We start from the raw sequence: 20,408 nt of genomic DNA, 5'->3' as shown, positions 1-20,408 counted from the left end.
GCAGTTTAACTACTCTCATCCTGTCTGACACTTCAGGTCGGCGACTATTTACAGATTCTTACATCATCAGCCTAATGAGCGGCCGAGCGGCTCTGAGGGCCTCGGCCAGGTGTAATTTGTAACGTGAGACAGCTCGTGCTGAAGGTGGCGATTGTTGCGCCAGTTGCTGTGCTTCGATGCCATTTATCAGAGGCAGCCTCTGCCAAATGGAAACAGGAAGTGGAGTTGACGAAGCAAGCTGTGAAATCCACAGGACTCTGTGGCTGCAGTAGATTTAACTCGTCTGGCTGTGATGAAAATGGGACTGGTATAAAGGGCGCGCAGCGGGAGGCCGGGATCAGCACCTTCCTAATCAGTGTTACTCCGTGAAGGATTGGGCGCCATGTCAGAGGTGCCGGCAGGTTGGCCTCCGTGCAGAGAGGAAGTGCATCCTGTTCAGGTGGAGGCGCAAACAGCAGGTGCAGAAAACTCTGGATTAGACGTTTAAAGAGACAGTTCACCCCAAATTCAAATGTGATTCCTCCTCCACGTCTAGATAGTTTTGTCGTGAGCTGCAGAGTGTCGAGATATCGGCCGGAGAGACGTCTGCCTTCTCTCCAAGATAATGGGACTAAATGACACTCGACTTTTGTTGCTCAAAGTGCCCAAAAAATATACAACAGCAATGTCTCTTTGCAGAAACCCACCCAACTGTCTCACCTCACCGTCCATGAGTAGATGCACGCTTCCTTCTGCAGCAGTGTCACCACTGGAGGGTGTAGTTCGGTAGAAAGAAAATAGTTCCTACATGAAACTGTTCGCAACAGGGTCTGTGGATTCTCTTGAAGATGTTTTTGGTTTGTTTTTTGCTTGCCATTTGGTACTTTTAACCCTATAACACCTGAGCAAATTGGCTAGATATCTTTAAAAAAAAAAAAGAAAAAGAAATTAGAAAAAATACGAAAAAATTACCTGACACTAGTAAAAAAAAATAATTAAAAAATAGGTTTAAAAATGACCGGAAAAGTGCTAAAAAAATTGAATTATTTTGTAATATGTAATTTTTCATTCATTCAGTCACTGTCCTTAACCGCTTGTCCTCCTCGCGGGGGGGCGGAGCCTATCCCAGCTGTCACTGGCTGAGAGGCGGGGCACACCCTGGACAGGTCGCCAGACTATCACAGATAATATGTAATTTCGATAATTATAAATACAGTTTTTCCCTGTCAGTTTTCCCTTGACATTTTTCTCTAGCTTTTTAAATATTATTTTACAAATCTAGTAATTTTGTGCAATTTGTGAAACATTAATTACCAAAGTGCTTATTGCCCTTTTTCCATGTTTGTTGCACTACATGTAAGATTTCGTTTTGTGGTGAACTGTCCTTTAAATTGATTTATTTTCTTTCAAAAACATGGTAAGAAGGCAACGAGCGACTTAAGAAGAAATAAGCAAGAAATTAGTAACAAAGAAAGTTAAGACATGAAGATTTACAAGATAAAAAGACAAAAGAAAAATAGGAGACATAAAAACATTAATTTATAAAAACATTAATAAATGGAAATATTTATAATAATTCTGCAACATACATTTTCTTGACATTTCTCCCTAGCCTTTTTAAAAATATTTTTCTAAATTTACTTTTTAAATTTGGGGAACATTTCCGGCCAAGTTTAGAGAGAAATCAGACCATGTTGCCCGAGGTGTGATAGTACCTGGAAAAACGTGTGAAAGGTGTCTGAACGCAGCAAAGAAAAAGTGAAGTCAGTCCAGGTTTCAAAGGGTTAATGTAATTCAAATGCGTGACTTGGCAATTACTTTCAGCTTTGATAAATTGTACTCTTTCACACCATCATGTCAGATAAACGCGGTGAAATATTGCCTCAGAGACTAAATTTAAAACTGAGCCGTTATGGGAGCACCGGTCAGTCTGCGAGGCCGTTCACACACTGTGCAGTTACATTTCTCGGGGAAGTGAGACTGAATTCTGTCTTTAGGTCTGAATGCCTCGATGCTCGGGTCAGTCAGCCGCAGTGATGCTCTCTGGCGTCCCTTCAGACCGCCGTGGGGCTCAGAGGACTCATCTCTGTGGAGTGATGCGTCTGCCGCCGCCGCCGCCGGCTGCCCTCCATGAAGAAGCCCCTCCAGCTCCTCTCTGTGGACGATGGAGGAAGTGTTATGTGTCACAGAGAAATATCTGAAAAGCTTTAAAAAAAGACTGGTGTGTTCATGTTTGTGCACCTCTCTGCGGCGAGTTGTACGAGCCCGGCTGCTGGGCTCGATCCCAGCAGCCGGGATCCTCATTGATTTTGGCCAGGTTGATGTTCCATTTGTTCCAGTTGACTTCCTCCACTCTGAGAGGACAAGAGGACACATGCTCCAATTACTGTCTGCTGCGTGATGCATCAATCAGCTGTCAGAGAAGCAGCAAATTAGTGGAGGACACAGTCGACGCTGCTCACACCACTGCAGCTTCGGCTGAATCTTAAACATTTGTTTGTGCTTTGTTGTTGTCGTTATTACCGTAAAACTTTAATTCATAGCCCGGGCTATTATTTACTGAAATCATTGAACTCAGCAGGCTTTGGGACGGGTGGCTTTTAATTCCCGTCACACAAAACTGTTACTCAGCAAAAATGGGGAATACAATGAAATTACTTATTTAACCCTTTGAAACCAAAAACAAGGGACAAATGAGCAACAACAGAAGAGATGACCCAGAAATTACTAAAAAAAAAAAAAAGTAAAAAGTACTAAATGTTACCTGAAAATTTGCACACAAACATTTTAAAAAAGAAAAAAAACAAACAAGAAACTAAAACAAATTTTTTTACAAAGCTAGAAATGAAAAAAAGGCTTAAAAATAATAATAATTCCATAGAATAAATGTTAGTAAATAATATTCCTATATATATTATAAATACAGCTCAATGGACCCTTTTCCTTCAACTACTCTCATATATATATATATATATATATATATATATATATATAAATACTTGAATCAATCAAAGGTTTCTTACCAATGACAGTGTGACTGAATCATCAGTCACACTGGTAAGTTTATGACGTCAAGTCAACAACTTATGTTATAAAATAACATTATCAGTGTCAGTATACTCGCCTGGCATGCTTTATAAAAGTTTAAAAGTTTGCATTCTTGCTACAGCTAATAGATAAAATAAAATGTGCAACACCTAAAAGTGAATGATAACTTGTAGGAGCAAAAAAATGAAATTTATATATAGTCTGTATATTTTTACTGTCAATTTTTGACACTAATTCCATGGTTTTTGCCATTTCTGCTGCCCCGAAACATCATGCAAATGTCACAATTCGGCTATTGGGTATCAGCAAAATTTCCCCAATTGTTATTAAATTTATTATTATCAATTAAATGATGACTTTGGAGGGCCATTCATGTGGCCATAACTCTCAAGCACAATAAATACGATATTTCCGATGAGTACATGAATGCAGCATAATAATAACAGTAGGCATACCGCCATACCGTGAAACCGCGATACTTTCTGAAACGGTCATTGTACTTTGAAAATCTCATTATGTTGCAGTTGTACAGCCGTATCGAAAACATTTGCATTTATTTAACTTAATAGTTACATTTTGTTTTTTAGACACAGTTGGGTGATTTTAGAGCAAACCTGGCAACCCACCGCGCCGCTGCACACCGGAGGAGGCTAACGGAGCAGGCTGCTAACACGGAGCGGGCTAACACGGAGCGGGCTAACGTTAGGCCGAAAATGGATAAAATGTGTATTCAAGGATTATGTTGTCGATATCGATAGTAAGGCAGCAGCGTTATGAGAGGTCTGCAGCTCGGGAATCGGAGAAATGAACACCTTGACATCCAACTTTATCCTAAAACCTACAAAGAAAGGTAAGCGAATTTGTCTGTTTAGCTAACGTTAGCTAATGAGCTAACGGGGCTAACGGCTACTTAAACGGTTAGCTAGAAGTCTCACATTTAGGCTATATTGGATTTTTTCTTTATTTTTTCTATTTTAGTGTCACACTCTCCATTGTTATTACATCTTCATCTCCAAAAGATGTAACAAAATCAAGGACAAATTTTGTATTTCATTTTAAATCTACCTTAAAAATATCACTAAGCATTTTAAGGCGCTTAAGCAGGCTGTTTTTACAACAACAGTTTCATTTAAAGTTTAAAACAAAAGTTCTCACAACCACTGATTATCATAACTGATTTAACTCTTAAAAAACTAAAAAGAAATGTTCAAATGTTCTCAAAACATGGGAAGAGGGTGATGAGCAACTTAAAGACAAATTATCCAAAAATAAGTAAATTAGTAAAAAAAAAAAAAAAACCCACAAAAACAATGAAAGGACGTAGAGAAAGTGTTTGATGTGCATGAATAATTCTGTAACAGAACTTGAAATATATAATAATAATAATTTAAAGTACACAGGAAAACGACGTAAAATAATTTTAGATATACATGTGAAACTACAGAAGTAGCATAAAACCCAAACAAAACAAAAAAAGTAAAAAACAAACAAAAATGGAAATGACATTTAAGTAAATCCGACAAATATCAGAAAATCCTTAAAATGCCCCAAAATCCTAGATAGATACTAAAATCCTAGAAAGAGCCTAAAATCTTAGAAACATCCTACAATTATACAAACATCCTAGAAAATTTCTTAAACCCTAGAACAGTACTTAAATCATTGAAATGTCCTAAAATCCTGAAATGTTCTAAAATTCTATAAATGTCCAGAAATCTTAGAAACGTCCTAATATCTTAAAAATATGGGGCTGCTGTGACTGGCCCCTGGCCTCATGTCATTTTGCAAAAGTGGCCCTCAAACAAAGCCAGTTGAGTGTCCCTGCCCATAGTTTATATGTGTTTTAATGGTGCATATTACCCAAAAGTAATCACATTACCATCCATTAAGAGGTTTTGGGTCCGTGGCAGTGATGGGGCTTTTATTATGGACGTCTATGTGTGTCACATCATCGAGGACGCTCACGGCTCTCGGTGGAGCTTTTGGAAACGCGTCGGTCACTGATTGAACTCAAAGAAACAAACCTGAAACAGCGGCGACGGTCGTCTCCGAGCGCAGTGCCGAGTTTCTTCTCCACCCCGCAGCGAAACCTCCTCCTCAGACAGCAGGACAGCCTCTTCTCCATGTCCAGGATGGTGATGGCCCTCTGGAAACAGTCACAGCAGCTCGTAAACAAACCACGGCGGCCGTGACCGGACCCTCCCCTCGACCACGAAGCCTCACCTGCAGCTTCCAGATGCTGGTGCTCTCCATGGTGGTCTTCTCCACGGTGCGGTTCATGAGGGCGATGAGCATGTTGAGCAGCAGGATGTAGGTGAGGATGATGTAGCCGATGAGGAGCACGTAGAACACCTCCTTGTTCTCGTGGTCCTGCGTGAACTCCATGTCGCCCATGCCGATGGTGAACTTGAAGAGCTGCAGTGTGGTGTAGGCGAAGCTTTCGAAGCCTGGTTTGACGCACTCCTCGTCAGGCGCAACAGGAGTAAAGAGGCGATTCTTCGGCGGTGGTGGCGGCGTGCTCACAACAGTGGTGTTTTTTGGAGGCTTTATGATCAGGGTGATCACCGCTGTGGAAAATGGAAACAGACATTACATTTTATATGTAATTACTGTCATTTTTTAAAGAAAACAGGCTGTTTTGGAGGACATGTTTTCTTTTTTTTTTTTTAACTTTTTGAAAATCTTCTGGCAATTTAATTTTCGTCATTGTTTTGGTGATTCTTATAGAAAACGTCAAAATATGTTGAGTGATATTTCTTTACTTTTTTTCCTTTGTGATTATTTTTATTTATTTTTTGGCGTTTTTTTTAACAGAAAACTTTTTTAAAATGTGTGGGGAGTTTTCTCTTTTTTCACGATATTTGCAGATTTTTTTTTTTTCTTTTTGGCATGTTTTTTACAAAAAAAAATTTCAAATGTATTTATTCAATGAAGAAAATGTATTTTGAAGGTGTGTTTTTTTCGGAACCACCAAAATGACATCATTTATCACGTGTTATATTTTTTAAAATGCCGAACAAATGGGGCAAGAAAAAAAATGGAAAAGTTTTTAAATTTTATTATTAAAAATGTGTGGGAATCCTGTACAGTTTATCCTCCATTCATGACATTTTGACGATGAATGGAAAACCACCTGCAGAGAATCCAAAGAGGAAGACGATGTAGACGACCAGGAAGCGCAGGATATCACTGAGGATCATCTGTAACGACAGAAAAGAGACGAGGAGCGTCAGCGGGGAGCGCCCACTGTCAGGATGACCGTGGCGCAGTGCGAGCAGTGTGGACGACCTTCTGTATCATGATGCTGTAGATGCCCATGTGTCTGTCGCCTCTGGAGAAGTAAAGCATGTTCACCCAGCTGAGAGCCAGACACAGCACCAGGAAGCCCAGGTACTCCCGCCGCCCGAACAGGTACAGCCCGCTCGTGATCAGGAAGAGTCCGCCCTGCACGAAACTACCAACAGCAGAGAGCAACACTGAAAGACGGCAAATATACACGTTTACATGCACAGTGTCAAATATTTAGTGTTTCAGTGAAAACTGAATGTACAGTGCTCTGAGGAAGTTGGTGTTTTTCCATTTTTGTATTGAAATCTGTCATTTAAATGAATTATTATTTGAATTTTATGTAATGGGCCGACACAAAATAGTCAAAATTGGTGAAACTTATTTAAAGGTCTGGTGTGTAGGATTTAGGATGATAGATTGGCAGAAATAGAATATGCCGTATAACTTCAATAGGCTATTATTTGTTTAAACCATTGACCTCAACAGGCTTATATTTAAATATATTTAAATGAAACCCTTTCAGTCCTGGGCAAATTTTTTATTTTATTTTATTCAAAAATATGGGAAGAAGGTAATTAGCACCAAAAAAAGAGATAACCAGAGTACAAGAAAATTACTTGAAAATTTGCCAAAAAAAAAAAAGATAAAGAAAAACAAAAAAAAAAACAAAGGGAGAATTACTTGGAAACAAATCTAACAGAGTATAGTATTTTTGTAAAATAATTTAAAACATATATAATCATGAATATAGTTCACTGGACATTTTTCCTGATCTTTTGTTTAAAAAAAAAACATAGTTATCCACGTCTACTTTCTCAGATTTTCTAACGTTTATAGGGGTCTGGGATTTTAGGACTTTCCTATGATTTTAGGACGTTTTAGGGATTTTAGGACATTGGGGTCTCTGTCGGGGGGTGTGGGGGATCCTCCACTGGCATTTTTTTATGTACAGGCTCTATTTTGGTTGTCTTTTATGCACTCTGACACCTTATGTGTACTAAAAGTACAAAAACAATTCCCTTTACCTTTGATTTTGACCACGTGTGGGAGAAAAGCGTTCTTACTTACAAAAGAATCTCGTAATATCCGTCAATCAGCAACGTCTGCAGCTTCGGCTGTTTCCTCTTCATGTCTGCGATCTACAGGTTTTTGATAAAAACACATTATTGGAACATTATTGTTGATGTAAAACTTAAAAACACGCGAGGACTTACTTACCCCTATGAGAAAGAAATAGCAGTTTGCCAGAAAGGTCACCAGCTGGCCTGAAACAAACAGGTAACCCGCCAAGGTGTGTTTGCCGGGAAACGGCGGCTGTGAAGAAAAGAAGAGACAACGTGAACGTCGGCTCGTCTGGGACGATGACTCAGATCGATCGCTGTGTTTCAGCCAGCTCACCTCTCCAAATTTCTTATTGTAGGCTACGAGAGTGAAGACGGCCAGGTACATGAGGTAGACCACGAAGTTGAGAAAAAACATCCGACCTGCAAACGTCTTCCACTTCTCCTCCAGCAGCTGGCTCAGAGGCTCCGTCTGCAGCATCTCGTGGCGATTCTGAGAGGAGACACGTATATGAGCGTTTATAACGACGGCAGCCGCTCGCACTGACCGGGCTCGTGACGCTGGGACTCACAGGGATGTCACTGCCGTACACCAGGATCTCCATCACGGAGTTGTCCTCGTACGAGTCCACGGAGGCCAGGTCGTACAGCGAGCTGTGGACGGGCCCGTAAACCCACTCGGTGAATTTGCGAGACAAATGTTTGGTGTGACTTTCGTGGAATTCACGTTGCAGGATGTGTGAGAAAAGCTGCAGACAAATGAAAGGACAGTCAGAGCAAAATGATATCTGAGAATCACACGTTCATCCGAGTAATACAACGTTGAGACTGAAAATGTGGACTTGTCTACCCAACCAACAAGACTGAAGACCCCGATCCAGAAGCTCACAGGGCTCGCCAAAACATGAGAAAAACATCTGGACTGTCAGAGGAGCCGGAGGCCCCGTGCCATGGTCCCCAAAAAAATATCCCTTTTGACCAAAGCCTGTTATCTCAAAAACACGCACTGCTCAAAAGGTATGGGAGATTTAAAAAAAAAAGTATCAATAAATAAATTTAAAAATGATTAAATAAATACTGGAGTAAATTTTAAAAATAAATAAATGAAAAAATGTATAAATACATAGAATGTATAAGTAAATGTATAAGTAAATACAAGAATAAATACAGGAAAAAATAAAAAAATAAATGAATAAAGAATTGTACAAATAAATATACAAATAAGTGATTTATAAATAAATACAGAAATAAAGAAATATATGATAAATACAGAAATAAGCATATAAGAACAGAAATAAATTAGACTAAATTAATGCTGAAAAAAGTAAATTAAGTTATTAATAAATAAATCCAGAAACAAATAAATGAAAGAATACATAAATGCTGAAATAATTACAAAAATAAAAAAATAAATACAGAAGTTAGAAATAAATAAATACATATATATATCTGATAGTTATCTCTTTTGTTTTGTACAACTGCATTTATTTATTTCTAACTTCTGTATTTATTTTTTTATTTCTGTAATTATTTCAGCATTTATGTATTCTTTCATTTATTTGTTTCTGGATTTATTTATTTTTAAAATTCATTCATGGATACTTGTGTATTTTTTAGGGCCCCATACGAAGACACATTGCTCCGGAAAAACACACGTCCCAGAGAGAGAATCAGGTATGTGAATTTTTTTTATAATTATTATCATTTTTGCCGAATCATGACCTAGACCTGAACCTAAACCACAGTTACGTCACGTCAGTAATTTGTTACAGACAGCTGATGTCCTCTTTGTTGACAGCAGCGTCAGATCAGAGCTGTTACAAATTAGCGTTTGCTTTCAGGATAACAGGCTTTCAGACTAACTCCCCAGAGGCCCTCAGTGCCTTTTTGGCCCCAGGCCCCGGGCCCCAGGTCATATCTATACGTCTGTTTACCCCGATCTTTCCGGTCTTGGCAGCCATTTTTAGAGGCGTCAGTCCCTTGTTGTTCTCGATGTCCTCCAGCTTCAGCTTGGGGTGCAGGCGGGCGGTGGTCATGAGGATGCGGTCGTACATGTTGGTGATGAACTCGGTGTTGTGCGGCGAGTTGTCGGCCACCAACACCAGAGCGTGCAGCACCGTGTTGCCCTGAGAGTCGCTCAGCCTGGCGTCGGCTCGCTGGTATTCGCTCTCCATGAGGAAGTCGACCACGTCGGGCTGGTTGGTGCACGCCGCCAGAGAGAGAGGCAGCTCGCCTGAGGACCACAGAGAGACGCTGTTAACTTTTTTAACTTTATAACCGATTTAAAGTACAGACATGAACTTTCACAGCGGAGCTTTTAGACCGATGCCGGTAAATCCAAAATGTGTTTCGCCTTTTCTGTTTTCACTTGGATGTTTGATCATAGCAATACAAAGGACGTTTTTTGGATTTTTGGAAGTTTAGTCAATTTTAAGACATTTGTAGGATTTTAGGAAGTTTCTAGGATTTTGGGATGTTTCTCAGATTTTAAGACGTTTCTAGGTTTTAAGGAAATTTTTAAGATTTTTTGATGTTTTTCAGATTTTGAGACATTTGTAGGTTTGTAAGACGTTTCTAGGATTTTAGAATCTAGGATTTTAAGATGTTTATTGGATTTTTTGACATATTAGGATTTTAAGACGTCAAGGATTTTGGACATTTCTTGGATTTTAGAATGCTTCCAGGGTTTTAGCAAGTTTCTAGGATTTTAGGACATTAGGGACTTATCAGGGGGTGTGGGGATCCTCCACTGGCCCCTTTTTGTTTTTAGATAAAAAATCTCTATTTTGATGCTTTTTTATGCACTCTGGCACCTTATGTATACTAAAGGTACATAAACACTTCCCAGTGTGAATCACTTGATTTTTATTGTGAATTAAAAAAAATGTTTGGGGCCCACCTGGCATCCTGCTGGGGGCCAAAAAGGGCCTGCGGGCTGTAGGTTGAGTATCTCTGCTCTACAGTGTGCAGAGTGATGTTTGTGAGTTTCACACTACAGGATTGTTTCAAACCACTGAAGCGGAGGTTTTCTTTGTTTGAAGTTTAGGTACAAGCAGGATTTTGTGACAAACTTTGAAGCTGATCATAGTCCGCTGTGTAACTCGGGGACTCTACAAAGATCGTTGGGGCTCCAGAGCTGCACGTAATGTTTAACTCTTTAAACAATCGGAATTACATTAGATATTTTATTGTCACCGGCAGTGTTGACGCAGAGCTCAATGTGTTGCTTACAGCTGTTAAATGAGGCGCTAAAGACTTCCAGACTGAAGGGCATCTTGACAAAAGACACCAAAATCTTGCTGATAAAAAACATTAGACTTCTTCACTAGGAAAGAAAATTTAATACAGATACAGAAAATGTCTATTGCAAAGTGCACTGAAGGCCTCACGTGGTGACAATAAGTGATGCAGAACAAAAAAGCATAATCGCTGCTGCCAGCCCTTTTTAAGTATGAATATGTCGGCCTTGAAGTCAAAAAGTTTGAGCGCCCCTGTTTCATAGGGTCTTTTCTGAGAAGCAGGTCTACTGAGTTATTTGGATAATTTTGCAGAGTTTAAAGTTGGTCTGTGCAAACTCAGTTCAGTCCCAGACTTCCAGAGTATTCAGGGTTTCAGTTGGCAAATTTCTCAAAATAACTCAAACTGTGCATCTTGAAACAGGACCTGTGTGAGGATCCTGTGCACAGACGCAGTATTACATCTCGACAGATGGTGGCGGTGTTGTCTTAAAAATATCACCTCTGTTACGACCCTATAACCATCACTGTGCTCATTTAGTGTGCTGTGCCGTCTTCCTTTTTCTCTTAAAAGTAAATACAATCACAATTTTAGAAAATCCCCAACTTAGAAATGATGAAATTTTATTGCTTTAAGTAACTCAGTGTCACAATAAAAAACTTTAGCAACATACTAAAAATAACATGCAATAAAAAGCTTTAGCAGCTTACTAAAAAACTAAGTAGATGAAGTTTGTGTCCAGAGGAGGGCGCTCCTGCCTGCAGCAGCACAGACTCACCAAAGTAGAAGTTCGGGCCGTCGTGTTGCTGGAAGAACGTCCCGCAGGCTTTAGCGTGGACGTCTGCTCCTTTACTGACCAGCAGCTTCACATAGGAAATACTCCTCCTCTCAATGGCTATATGCAGAGCGGTCTGACCTGTCAGCCACAGCACAAAAAGAAATCTGAGAGCGCCGCTAAAGGTTATTCTCACAGCAATTCTGCTTCATGCTACAGAGGATTATTAGTGCCAGACATGACCTTAAAAAATAAAAAAGATTGTTTTTATTTTGCATGTCAAAAATAACGTTGAAATGTCAAGAATGAAGTCAAATTGTGTTTCTATGCTAATACTGAAATACTGAAAGTATGTTGAGTATTTCTCAACATTTCGACTTTATTTTCTCAATATTTTGACTTTTTTGTCGACATTTCGATTGTATTTTCTCAACATTTTGACCTTATTCACGACATTTCTGCTCTATAATCGTGACACTAAGACTTTATTCTGGATATGTTGACTTTTTTTCCTACATTTCAATTTTATTCTCAGAAGTTACTTTTTTCTCGATGTTATGATTTTTATCTCACAATGCAGACTTTATTTTCTGTTTTTTTTTGACTCTTTTGATTTATTCTTTTCTCATGCATAGCACCATAACTGAAAGTTTGACTCTGTTCTCAACATTTTTAACACTATTTTTGACATTTTGACTTAAATATCCAGATGCAGAAAAATCAATAAAAAATCTTCCACATCTGATTAAATTTTTTCTCATGCATGGCACTAAGTTAACTTTATTCCCGACATTTGGGCTTCATTCTAGACATTTTGACTTTTTTCACAACATTTTGACTTTATTTTCTCGACATTTAGACTTTACTCTGACATTTTGACCGTATTCTTGACATTTATCAGTTATTTTCTAATCTTCCTCCTTTACTTTGATTTTTTTATGCTCCAACTTTATTCTCAACATTTTAGCTATATTTTTTACACTTTTATACTTTATTCCGACACTTGAACTTTATTTTCTCCGCATTTGGATTTATTCTTGCTGTGCTTACTCCTCTGATTTATTTTTTTCGTATGCCTTGCACGAATATTGAAAGTTCGACTTTTTTGGCATTTCAATTTTTTCCCAACATTTCAGCTTAATTCTTGACATTTTGACATTACTTTCAACATTTTGACTTTATTTTCTGAATTTTATGCTCCATATTCCTCTGGAACTCTTTATGCTGTCTGCTTATAATCCAAAATAAGAAAAAACTACCTCCCCTCATTTTCTTTTCTTATTTCTGGCACTAATATTCTTCCGTAGCCAGTTTACCTTTGTAGTAGGTGCTGGTGTATGCTGCGTTCACAAACTCTTTAATGTCGCCCGTCTTCTCTGAAATGTCGATTAGCAGCTCCACCGTCTCGTTTTTGCCGTCCTTGAGGTGCAGCAGAGCCTTCATCAGGGCCGTTTTACCGTAGGACTTATCTGCGGGTGTAACGACACGTTCAGGGAGATAACACACAGGTCTACGCGTCTGACGCAGCTGTTGCATGATGGGTTTCACACTCACACAGAGAGTCAGAGAGTTTCTTCATGTTCTGGTGCAGGTACAGATGCAGGCCGTCCAGGTTTCGGACGTCCCCGCTGGCCGCCGCCTCAAACAACCTGTCGATGTTGAACGTTTTGCTGTCTCTCTTCCCACTTTGCTTCGCCTCACCTCGAATCCCTCTGACGACCAAAAAAAAAAACAAATTTTACAGAACGTGTTGGTCAATAGGTCGAGCAGCTTCACCCTTCACATTAACCCCTATAAACCGGAGCAATTTGGCTTATTTTCTTTTAAAAACATGCAAAGACAATGAGAAACAAAAGGGGGAATAAAAGACCCCAAAAATAGCAAGAAATAAGTAATAAGTACAAGGAAATTACAAAAAAATGAGTCAAAACAAAACAAAACCTAACAAAAAACCCTTAAAAATTTGAATAATTCTGGAAAACATTTTAAATATGTAATTATAATAAATATGTTTTTTCCCTAACTTTTCTCTTTTTTTCATAAGCCGTTTCCCCCGAGCTTTTTTTTTAAAAAAAAGAAATTCTACTTTAGTTATTTTCTCATTTTTCTACCTCCTATGGTTTTTTCCTTATGCTTAGCACCAACACAGGATTTTGACTTTAATCTCTTCAACATTTTCAACTTTATTCTTTCTACCCTATATTCTTGATACTTTTACTTCATTCTTGACATTTTGACTTTTTTTCTCAACATTTTGGCTTTATTCAAGACATTTTGACTTTTTACTTACTTACTTCACTTTTTTCTTTTTCTCTTCATTTCAACTTTTTAAAAAATTCAACTTTTTCCTTGACGTTCACTTGAAACTCAAAATGCAAAACAGTAAAAATCTTCCTTCCCAGATTTAAAAAAAAAAAAAAATTATGCCTAGCTCTAATTCTGAAAATTTTGTACCTGTACCATTTGTGGGGCATTTCTTACTAAGTTATTTATTGCTTTTTTCTCCATGTTATACAGAAAATGTTGCAAGTTGCTCAGGGTCAAAGGTTTAAATACGAGTGAAAGGCGTCTGAAAGCAGCACAAGAAAAGTGATGTCGCTCCAGGATTTAAATGGTTAATCAACACTGCGGGGCTCGATGAAGCATCGTGGTATAATGAGATCACGTTTACTGCGCATGGCGAGGCTCACTTGTCAAAGTTGAGGTTGAATCTGATTTTAGGTTGCGTCGTCTCCATCTCCTCCTGGTAGTCGGTGTCCATGGGAGCCTTGGGCGACTCCTCGCCAAAACCCAGAGCAGAAACCAGGCCGCCCTTCTTCGCCTCTTTCTGCTGCCTCTTCTCCTCCTCCGTCCTGTCGTCCGTCTCCAGAGAGAAGCCGAACATCTCCGACTTCTCCATCGTCACCTCGTGATTCAGCAGTCTGCGTGTAGAGACAGCACATCATCCACACAACGAGCACAAGACGCAAACTTTACTTTCTGTGGACCAGCACTTTCCATTTCATGCGTCAGAAGACAGTATAATAACTTTAGTTTAATTGTATAGCACTTTTAAAGTACTCATAGGCACTTTACATGATAATAGAAACAGTAAAAGCAATAAGAGTAAAGTGCTGTGGATAAAGGCAGAGGGTGGGGACGGTTCTCTACATTTCAACCAGGGATGCACCATAATGATTATTTCAGCCGATACGATAAACTGATAATTTCCAGGTTCTCGTGGCCGATAAGATACCGATAACTAATAATTAATTTTTTTGTTTGTTTTTCATTACCTGCAGGTATGAAAGGCTGAGATGTGGCGAGTACAGATGAATTTAATTTGTGCATTTTCTTTAAAAAAAAACGACATTTCAGACAAAAAGCTGGAAAACTGCATTTTTGTAAAAGAAACGGCGGGACTTTAACACAGTGGCCGCTTCCACGGTTACCGTAGGGAGCGTGGTAATAAACGACAGTATCGGGACCGGAACGAGACATTTTGGTGCCGTAGAAGAGACTGAGATTGGAATCACCTGTTGGACAAGAGAGCAGAGCGGACACACTAGCGGAGACACCACCATTATCGGTCCCAATAATTATCATGCGGCCCTAATTTCAACATTTCGACTTTTTTCTCCATGTTTTAACTTCTTCAATCTCGAAATGCAAAACAGAAAATTCCTTCCCTTATTAATTTTTTGTCTTATGCCTAGCACCAACACTAAAAGTTCGACTTTATTCTCCTTTATTTTCTTGACATTTCAACTTTGTTTTCTCAGCATTCTTGACATTTGGACTTTATTCAACGTTTCACCTTTGTTTTTTGGTATTTGGACTTTACCTCCTTTGATTGAATTTTTCGTACGCTTAGCGCCAATACTGAAAGCTCTTCAGTCTACTGAAAGTTTCAGACTTCATTTTTGACATTATCAACTTTGCTCTTTACATTATGACTTTAATCTCACAGTGCCCAAAAAATGATCAAAAAAACATAATGCCTTTCACTAAGACTGGAAGTTCGACTTAATTCTCATCAAATTTACTTTATTTTCTTGACGTTTTTACTTTATTTTCTCAACTTTTTGACTTTTTTTTTTTTTACTCACTAATGTTATCTAGACTGGCAAATAGCTCGACAGGTGAGAGGAAACATGCTTTGTAGATTTCAGGGTGAGCAGATTTTTAAAAAGCGGGTTTTTGAAGTGAGTGACAATGTTTGAGGTGTTATGGGGAGCCCTGCTCCCTGCAGCGAGGCGAGGGGACTGGGTGAGGAGGGTGAGGAGGGTGAGGAGGGTGAGGAGGGTTGTGGCAGCAGAGGTTTTGAAGGACTGTGGTGATGTTAGCTCATGTGATACCGGGTTTGGGAGTGAGTGTGCAGACGGTCAGCTGAATTTTAAAGCCGCAAACAACCAAAAATCATGCACAACTGTGTCAACGGGTCAGACACCAAAACGCCGGAGAGCGACTGATGTAAACATCTTTGTGTTTGTCGTGAGTCACTGTGTGTTTGTATCCGCTGCGTCTGAAACGCGTTTGCTGCAGGGAGCCTCGCCGGCCTTTAAGGGCACAGATCAGACATGTGATGCTTCGTGCTGCAGAGACTAACAAAGGAGAGTATTTACAGCCAGATTTCCGTGACAGCAGGACACACAACACTCAATGTGGCCGACTCCTCTGCAGAAAAATCACACTATATACAGCGTACAGAAACCGGGCAAAAATGAACATTATTCCTGCAAAGTTGATCACAATAAAATTATATTTTGGTCTAAAGGAGGACACGTGAAGGGTAACGGGAACCCAATCTTTAGTGGGTTCTTGTTCCCCTTTTTAGTCAGAAAATGGGGAATTAGTGACTCACGAGAAACTCTGTAACACTCCAAGATCATCACAAGAGGAATATGCAGCACAGCAACAAACAAAGGGTGGAAAAACAGAGAAGTGTGTCTTTTTTTTAGAATGGTTGGTTTCCTGTCGAATCCTGAACCACGATAATGATGCATTAGGCTTTTATTTTTTACAGAAAAGAAACAGTTTTTTAACACCTAAAGACAGCTGCTGCTTTTCTGTGGCGATCACGTTCAGCTGCTCTCAGGTGTGTTTAACCATCTTGTGAAGGGCTCTTTGCACGGGTGAAATATGGTTTTACCAAGAAAATATAAAAAACAAGTCTCCTCTAAAAATATTCCATGGCCTACTGTAGGATTTGTGCAAAAATAAAATGTCGTTTTTATTTAACAGGATTCAGTTTGGGATATTTCTTTAATCACTCTGTAAATCAGGAGATACTGTCAACAGCCATAAAAAAACATGAATGATGTATGAAAAAGCTCCTCTGTGAAAATGGTCTGAAGAAAGATGAAATTTGAAAGGTAGCTGTATGTAAGTGCTTTTGAAGTGGACATTTTTTTGGCTCAGTATGAGAAAAACTGATTTCATGACTAATAAACACCATGAAACCTCCACAAACTTCCACAACAAACAGGTTTTCTTAAATTTCATTTCTAACTGTGCAAACGGGGCATTAACTAATTACATATTCACTGATTTGCATGCACTCTCAGCACAAAAATCTGTTTAACAAAAATCCTGCCATGTTTTAGGAATTAAATATTCTAAGTCAGACTATGAATGATTTATTAAAAACCTGCTCTAAAAACCTTCAGATTATACGTGGGAATAAAACTGAAAAGTTTGATGTATGTAAGTGCAATTAAAGCTGAGATTTTTCATTATTAGAAGAAAAAAAAGTCATTTTGCACATTTCTAGACCAAGAAATAAAAAATAAGACATTCAAGGTCAACAGAGCAAATATTTTAACTAATAAATGTAACCATGAAACTTCCTCCGCTGATTATTTACAATATGACAATATTTTTTATATTAAAATATTTTTTAAACATAATGTTATGTTTAACTATGCAAATGGTGCATTATCTAATTAAATATGTGCTTTTTAACGCTGACCAGTGCCTGTGAGAACAGATCTCAGGCGCCTCGCCTTAAAATGATTGTTTGTTTTTAAGCGTCACATCGTAACATGATCATTGACTTAGAAAATGACCATTCATTTGAAGCACATGGTGCCGTTTAAAATTGATTAATTATGCACAAATCTTATAAACATAAATAATATAAAATATCAAAAAAATAAATAAAATCAATATAAAAATGAAAAAAAGTAAAATAACCAAAGGACCAAAGGTAAACTTAACGGTCAGCATTTAGACATTAAAAAAAAAAAATGCTGTAAAAAATATATTAAAAAACACAGGCACCCATATAGGACTAACACAACACACCTTCCTCACAATAAAAGCAGCTGACATCCTTTCTCTGGGTGTTACATTTACAGAGCATCTGCACTGTCACCGTTTTTTGCAAATTCCAAAAACATCTCCCAAAAATCAAGAAGCTCTCAGAGGCTTTATATGTTTAGATTATTTTGAAGAAGACTTGTATCCTAAATTTTTTATTGAGACGATTTTCCACCCACGCAAAGATCCATCCATGAGATGGAACAAGCATATTAAAACCTCATTTTTTGTTCATTAGTTGTGCAGAAGCAACTTTCTGGGCACGGTATACAGACGTATAATAAATTATAAGAATTAAAACACACTCTCGGTATCAGCGGGGAAATTGGTTCCCTCATTAACCCTTTCAAACGTGAGCAAATTGGCTTTATTTCTTTCAAAAACACGGGAAGACGACATGTTAAAGAAGTAAAAAACATTTTTTAAAAATTTAAAAATAAGTAAAAATATAAATACATTGATAAAATTGTTATTGTTATTGTTGTTAATATTATAATTAAAAATTTCTGGACATTTTCTCCTTTTTAAAAAACATAAATAAATAATTAAAACTAATTTTCAGGTCATTTTCTTGTGACTTTTTCCTTACTTGTTGTTATTTGTGGCACATATCTTGCCATGTTACTCGTCGCCTTTTTACTCATGTTTTTTTGGCAAAAAAAACCCCAATTTGGTCATGTTTTAAAGGCTGAAATGTGCATGAGAGGCCTCTGAGTGCAGCAAAAGAAAACTGATATTCTTTTCAGGTTTCAAAGGGTTAAATCTCATAAAAAATAACCACAAAACCAACCAGAGCACTGCATCATTTTTAAATATAGGCAGGGCTTTGTAATGCACAAAATGTATGATAGCAAATAACAGCGTGTTATACGTGCAGGACAATTTAATTCTGGTAAATAAAAAGCATCATTTAACTCACCGCGAGTAAATCTCCGCTCCTCCAGATCGTCCTTTTGGTTAAAAATCTGACCTTCAATTAAAAACGACAAAACCACAGTGGAGTGTCCTGCAGAGATGCGAGCGCGAGTCCTTCTGTGCTTCATACTAAGACGCTCATTTGGGTGAGAGATGGCAGGAAGAGGCCAGAGGGAGATAACGTGACACGCCCTGGAGAATATCAGCGCACATTACTGGAATCCTGAGTGCTTAAAAGGATGCCGTATTGATCATCTGTGCTCAAGCCAAGACGGCAAAAAACCACGTAGGAAGCGTTTTAGCGGACATGGACACAGATGTGCCTCAAGATGACTGTCGTTGTTTCTTAAGTAGCAATAATCTGTAGACGACGAAGGAACCGCCGCTGACACCGACTTGGTTGCATAAGAATTAATTTATTACAACAAAGTTCAGCATCCACCAGGCGCCATGGTCTGCCTGGGAGAGGATTCAGGACCAATGCGAATCTCTGTCTTACAACTCATGCAGGTCTCTTATATAGGTACAAGCATCTACACATTCATCAGTAAACATTCTTCACCTATTGTGTTCAATCACAAAAATAACCCCAAGGGGCCACAGTCCATGTCATTTAAGCCTAGTATCAATATTCTACTCATCTGACTCCGAGACGTAATCATCCCCAGACCTCTGACCTCAAGATAAGACCCATACAAACAAAGCATAATACACCTCATGACCTCACTAGAAACGAGGGGCATTTTAAATTAAAGGTAATTTACTGCAGCACTTAGCTGGGAAGAAACCCTCATCAGTAGAATAAAATAAAATAACTCTCTTTAAAATAAGATAAATTAACAACTTACCTGACTTTTCTCACTCGAGTTTGATATTTCTAAAGCGAGCCTGCTGTTTTTAGTCCATGCTTCCTGTGTGTCTACTGTGCGTCTTCAGAGTTTCACTTGCAGTACTGGTGTGTGTTTTTAGTGCCGCTGTGGTCCTGTGACTGAGCGTGTGGTTTCACAGCGTCTGCTGCCAGTGCGGGCTGCAGAGCTGCTGCTCATAAGATCATCTGACAGTTTCCTTTCTTAACATAACTTCCCCTTTTCACAGTTAAACAGGCCTTTACAGTGTGTGCTGCTCACTGTAAGCACACCGGGGTTTAAAAAAGTTCTGCAAGAGCAAATACGGGAATATGTAAATAAATAAATATGTGAAAAAAAACAAAATACTGAAATAAATAAATGCATGAATAAATACAGGAATTAATAAATAGACAAATATTAGAATGAATAAATACTGAAATAAGTCATGTAAATAGGGAAATAAATGCATCAATAGATACAGGAATAAATAAATAAATACTGAAATTAAAAAAGAAATAAATGCGCAATTGAATACTGGAATAGAGAAATAGACGTTAATACAGAAATAAGTGAACAAATACCTAAATAAATGTGAATAAATAAATGTAAGAGCAAATACAAGAATATGTAAATAAATATGTGGAAAAAAAGATGGGAAATGAATGTAGAAAAAAATGCATTAACAAACTTTTCTTTCTGTTAAACTTAAAAACATGAAGTTTATTAGTTGAGTTCTGCATTTTTACGCGGCGTGTTATTTATTTTGACATTTTATGTGACATGATGTCACGTGACTGAACAGGAGGAGGAAGTGATTTTTCTTTCTTTTTTTTTAAATTTATTTATGTTTTTCAAATATTTATCTCAGTGGTTTCAGGATCTGGTTGCATCTGCATTTATTAATTTATTTCCATATTTATTTATTTAAATTGTGGTATTAGTTTATGCACTTATTTC

At 38.2% G+C, this 20,408-nt stretch overlaps 1 protein-coding gene across 3 annotated transcripts; it reads right to left on the bottom strand.

The window, feature by feature from the left end:
• Positions 1-1,584: 1,584 nt before the first annotated feature.
• trpv1 (transient receptor potential cation channel, subfamily V, member 1) lies at positions 1,585-19,621 on the bottom strand. Of its 3 annotated transcripts, none has more exons than XM_042499361.1 (16): positions 19,452-19,621; positions 18,608-18,658; positions 14,079-14,309; positions 12,943-13,100; positions 12,705-12,857; positions 11,392-11,529; positions 9,311-9,609; positions 7,949-8,125; positions 7,534-7,869; positions 7,384-7,454; positions 6,316-6,481; positions 6,161-6,227; positions 5,251-5,594; positions 5,052-5,173; positions 2,221-2,333; positions 1,585-2,134 (listed from the first exon to the last, which is right to left on the bottom strand). In XM_042499361.1, exons 3-16 carry the CDS (start codon positions 14,285-14,287, stop codon positions 2,034-2,036), a joined length of 2,454 nt encoding a protein of 817 aa, XP_042355295.1. In that variant the 5' UTR covers positions 14,288-14,309; positions 18,608-18,658; positions 19,452-19,621; the 3' UTR covers positions 1,585-2,033. The 3 variants fall into 3 exon arrangements, with proteins under 3 accessions (XP_042355295.1, XP_042355296.1, XP_042355294.1); XM_042499362.1 differs by lacking the exon at positions 18,608-18,658 and having other exon boundaries at positions 1,586-2,134; positions 7,534-7,629; positions 7,714-7,869; XM_042499360.1 differs by lacking the exon at positions 18,608-18,658 and having other exon boundaries at positions 1,586-2,134.
• Between the last annotated feature and the right edge of the window lie 787 nt (positions 19,622-20,408).

Source organism: Plectropomus leopardus, chromosome 13 (assembly GCF_008729295.1).
Source record: "Plectropomus leopardus isolate mb chromosome 13, YSFRI_Pleo_2.0, whole genome shotgun sequence".
Classification (NCBI taxonomy): domain Eukaryota; kingdom Metazoa; phylum Chordata; class Actinopteri; order Perciformes; family Serranidae; genus Plectropomus; species Plectropomus leopardus.
Note: the sequence above shows the minus strand (reverse complement) of the source record. Positions and strands in the feature narration are given on the sequence as shown.